This window comes from Helianthus annuus, chromosome 14 (genome assembly GCF_002127325.2).
Source record: "Helianthus annuus cultivar XRQ/B chromosome 14, HanXRQr2.0-SUNRISE, whole genome shotgun sequence".
Lineage (NCBI taxonomy): Eukaryota > Viridiplantae > Streptophyta > Magnoliopsida > Asterales > Asteraceae > Helianthus > Helianthus annuus.
Genome location: NC_035446.2, coordinates 167,529,446 through 167,534,404, shown reverse-complemented (window position 1 = coordinate 167,534,404; position 4,959 = coordinate 167,529,446). Strand labels below are relative to the sequence as shown.

At 39.8% G+C, this 4,959-nt stretch overlaps 1 protein-coding gene across 1 annotated transcript; it reads right to left on the bottom strand.

The window, feature by feature from the left end:
- Positions 1–1,401: 1,401 nt before the first annotated feature.
- LOC110904900 (putative serine/threonine-protein kinase-like protein CCR3) lies at positions 1,402–4,103 on the bottom strand. Its single transcript, XM_022150765.2, has one exon. The coding sequence runs from the start codon at positions 3,976–3,978 to the stop codon at positions 1,585–1,587; it is 2,394 nt and encodes a 797-aa protein (XP_022006457.1). The 5' UTR covers positions 3,979–4,103; the 3' UTR covers positions 1,402–1,584.
- Positions 4,104–4,959: the final 856 nt, after the last annotated feature.

The window sequence follows — 4,959 nt, the reverse complement described above, 5'->3', positions numbered from 1 at the left end:
ACATTAACATATTTTAAATATCTATAATTAGTGCTTATTCCTCTTAAGTCACAAACATTTATTCTTATAAATTATGGAATTACTTCAATACATACTTGTAACCGTAACCTATATTATATTAAATATTCTAGTATCCGTTTTGGAATGCAAAGGCGCCACCACCGTCCATTTTAAATGCACATTAACTAGCATTCTGTTTACATTTGTTTCGAAACATTTCCTCAAAAAGTAAACTGATTCATAATATAACATTGCTTCACATTTTTTTTATTTAAAGAAAATTAATAAGCCTTTATTTTATTTAAATGAAGTATTAACACCTAGCAATAAATGTACTTCAAAAAGCTTAGGTAATCTTGTTAGTTTAGCAACTTAGCTGTCCGTTTATTAAGCCTTAATTGCTAATTAATACTAATTAATTAATTAGTTATATAATATTTCAATTATAGTAAATAAAATAGTGAAAAACCATATGTTTTTTTTTTGAACGGCTAATTTCTTTAATCCCCTATCGTCTATGGGACTTGAACCCAAGACCTTCCCCATATCTATTAGGTGAAAATACAATTAAACATTTGATATAACCATGTCTTGTTTTTCAAATAAATATATAACAGTTTATACAGATACAAAAATGTATCAAATTTTGTACTTTTTGTTATCTAAAAATTTCTTCAAAAAGATTTAGTTGAACACCAAATTTGACATATCATGAAAAGTGTTCTCAAGTTATATCTGCTTTGAACTAAACCGAAAGTGGACCACTTTCTTTTTTTTTAACGGCAAAGTTGGATCAGTGACGAACCACTGGAGTATCATCGTGCCACCAGCAAAACCACCCGATCATATCCATATCCACTATACACCAATTCAGGAGGAAACCCAATAAATTTAGGAAAAACCCCCTTTGTGGAAATCAAACCCATGACCTAATGGTCATAAGCCTTATCCCACCACCAAGATACCACTAGGCTATAATGCCATGGGTGTGGACCACTTTCTTACCTGATCCCTAATCACTTCATGCAAACCACCACATATTAATTATGCATTAACTTATTGCACTACCTGCATTAAGACTTGTACACTTGTGGGACTCAACATCTCTCTTTTCTTTAACGGCCAACTAAATCACCGGATAAGCATCCTGGGATGCCCGCAATCGTCAAATGCATCCCCTCCTCGATAACGGTCAGAGTTGGATGCATACCATAGTCACCAAGCCACCAGTTCCGGGGAAAATCCGCCGCCCCAAAAGCCCACTGCAGTAAAACCCGGTTCGGCTCGGTTTCGAACTGACGACCTCAGGCCTAGTTCAACATCTCTCTTTTACAGGTCAAAAAAATACCTTTCTAAATATATGTTAACACATACCCAAAAGTTAAAAATGAGACCATTCTCTAGTGCAGCAAAATCTTGTACTGTAAGCTGATGTTTGACACTTAGACTAACAAAAGAACATGAAAGAATCCTAACCTTTGCCTCTTTGGTCTTTACATATATATACCCAGATGAAATCACCCTCAAAATATTTGTAAAAATCAAACCAATAAATAAAAAAAATTAAAAAAAAAACCTATAAATTCATTCAGAAATAATTGAAATTTGACCACTGGAAATGCTTCCATGGCTATCATCACAATGTGACACAGCCCTTTCCAAATTAGCCACAATATCAGTCATCGTTGGTCTTTCTTTACCTTCCAAGTTCACACAATGCATAGCAGTGTATGCCATTAGCTCCACCGCCTCCACCTCATTCGCATCCGGCGGCCCTACCCTTTTATCCAATATCGTTGCCAATTCGCCTGAAGAGATTATGGGTACAGCGTAATCCACTAGACTTATGGGTGTATCATCGTTATCATCATCACTTTTAAATATCGCTCTTTTGCCTGTTAAAAGCTCTAGCATGACAACTCCAAGACCATAGACGTCACTTTTCGCAGTGACTACGTTTAGTCCATAGTATTCTGGATCAATATAGCCGACTGTCCCAGCTGCCTTAGTCGGTCTGTGCTCTGAGTCACACTCCGAATCCATTAAAGATAACCCGAAATCAGAAACTCTAGCAACCCAATTCGCGTCGAGTAAGATGTTAGATGATTTGATGTCTCTATGAATTATAGGCGGAACTGCATAACTATGAAGGTATTCGATTCCCCTAGCAGCGTCTAATGCAACCTTGATTCTCATTTTCCAAGAATTCAAAACGCTGCTATTCTTCTCGACGTTTTTCTTGTCATGTAAATGATCATACAACGCTCCATTTTTCATGTACTCGTAAACCAACAGTTTTTCTTCCCTTTCCTCGCAATACCCGACGAGCCTGACCAAGTGCTTGTGATGTAGCCGAGATAAGAAAGCCAGTTCTGAATCAAACGCGCTTTCTTTCTCTTGAAACTTTTTGGCTTTCTGACTCGTTTCGCCTCTTTTAATCGCGACTTCGCGTCCGTCTAACAGCTTGCCTTTGTACACCACACCGAAACTCCCTGCACCTATTTTATTCTCTTGCGAGAAATTATCAGTCGCTAATGCTAAGACATCGAAAGTAAACTCCTCTTCTCGATCAGCATGTTTCGAAGACGTCCCACTTCTTTGCCTTCTAAACGCTCTCGATGCTTGTCGCCGGATCGTAGAAGATCTCGAAACAGGGCTGCTGTTTGACAATTGAGTAGCAGCCCCAGGACCATTGATTGTAGGTTGAACAGAATTGTGAATCCTTTTGTTCCCACAACAAACACCAGTCCACAAACAATAAATTATCGTACAAATACCCGCCAAAGCCCCAACTGATCCAACAATCGCAAACGCCAATAACCCTCTTCTCAACGCCCTCGAAGGCGAAGAATGTGGCTCGTTAGGTGACGGTGGTGCCAACATTGGCGGATTTGACGGCAATCCGTTAGATAAATCACAAGGCTTACATATCGATCCAAAACCGGAACAAAGACTATCCGACTGAGTATACGGTCCACATTTACAAGCACCAGATCTAACACATGGACCTGGAAGAATTGTTCTCAACGGAAGCGACCCATTCGAACCGCTTCTAACCGACCCTTCTCCCCAACAAACTACAGACAGATTATTAGTAGTCAATCCACAAGTAAAATCCAACCCAGCAACAATGGATTCAAAATACACATCAACCGGAAAAAAATCGCCAACATTCCCAACACGACCCCAACACGCGACAGTATTATTCGTTTTTCGCAACGCGCAAGTATGATTCAAACCGGGTGCAACCGCAGAAAACTCAAACGGTAAATGATCCGGTACATCAATTTTTCCATTATTATTATTACCTCTACATATCAAAAAACCGGTAGAATTCACTCCACAAGCATGATCACCACCTACAACAACATTTAACATACGAAAATTACTAAATTGCCCTTGAATATAACTAGCAAGCTCTAAATTAGTTCCAAAACATATAATTCCATTGCTATTGTTCAACGCAACACCACACGTAAACCCTAAACCGGACGAAACCGACTCAAACCGGCCGGTTTGAACCGAAAACCTCTCACGATCTCTCCAACAATAGACATTTGAACCGGTGCTATTACTAATCGCACAAATTTGAGTGTCTCCGATAACTAACCGACTCAAAGTAACCGTTTCGTTGAAGTATAACCGTTTTGGAGTCCACTTAGGGTTCTGGTTCTGGTTCTGGTTCTGGTTCCAGCAGAGGAGAGCTGAACCGCCGGACCGTACGCCGCAGAAGACGTCACGGCCGCCGGCGATGGATTGGAACGAGATGTTGGAGTATACGTCGAACACTCCGCCGTTGCTCCAGCATTGGATGTGTTGACTTGGTTGACCGGCGACGATGCCGCAGATGGTGGTGTTGGAGCCGTAGGTTATGGAGATGGTGGTGGCGGAGCCGCCGAGGGTGCGGACGGTGGAGGCAAGGTGGAGGATGAGAGTGAGGGTGATGATGGTGATGACGGTGGTTGAGAATGACGTCATCTGGTGGTTTGGTGGTTGCCGGAGACGGTGGTTTGCATTGGGTGATTTAAGAGTTTGATTTAAACGGAAAAATGGAAAATTGAATGAGAGAGAGGAAGTGAAAATGAATGTTTGAAAATAAGAAGAGTTTATTTTAATTTTTATTTATTTATTTATTTTTTTTTTTTTTGTGTTAACTGTTAAGAAAAGGTGATGCCAGTGGGAATGGAGAATGTGTATAGTTCGGTGACAGACTGACAATAGTTTGACGTGGAGTCATGTAATTGAAGCTGTAACTGGTTGACACGTGTGAGTCTGTCACCGGATTGCAGTTTTTGTGTACACGTAATGGTCACATGTCGCTAGCTTTGACCTTTTCGACCATGAATATGTGAAGAAGACCGTAGTATTAAACGGTCTTTTCAAAAACTCGGATCGGACTGGTTGGTAGGATCGGAACTGGGACCTTGGCCGATCCGGTTCTGGCTATCAGACCGGATGGATGAGGACCAGGAACCGGCCGGTTGGATCGGTAAACCGAGACGTCGGACCCGGATTTTAAGGGTTCGAACCAGATTTTGATTAAAAAGTTCTTATTTGCCATCACCACTTTGATGAGGTGGTAGAGGCTTTATGTCTTTTGGAAAGTGATTAGGGTTCAAATCCTGAGATAGTGTAAAATTTGGTGTAATTTAGGAGTAGTGTTATGTAACTTTTGCCGTTAAAAAAAGTTCTTATTTTACCTTATTTTTATATTATTTAGGATGTCATCCGGTTCTTCATACGGTTGAACCGGTCCGACCAGTGGACCAGTAAGACGACCGGTTAGAGTCCGGTCTGATTCTGGAAACATTGGTATTTTTTCGTAAACAAATAGTAAATAAAAATAATTGACTTTTAAAGTTTAAAATCACCTCACAACATAACAATAATATCTCTTCAAAAATTGAAAATTAGAATAGTATATTACTTTATATTATAAATTAATTTTTATAAAAGAAG

Coding starts and splice junctions, on each gene's coding strand:
- LOC110904900 (XM_022150765.2), bottom strand. CDS start 3,978: ATGACGTCATTCTCAACCACCGTCATCACCATCATCACCCTCACTCTC.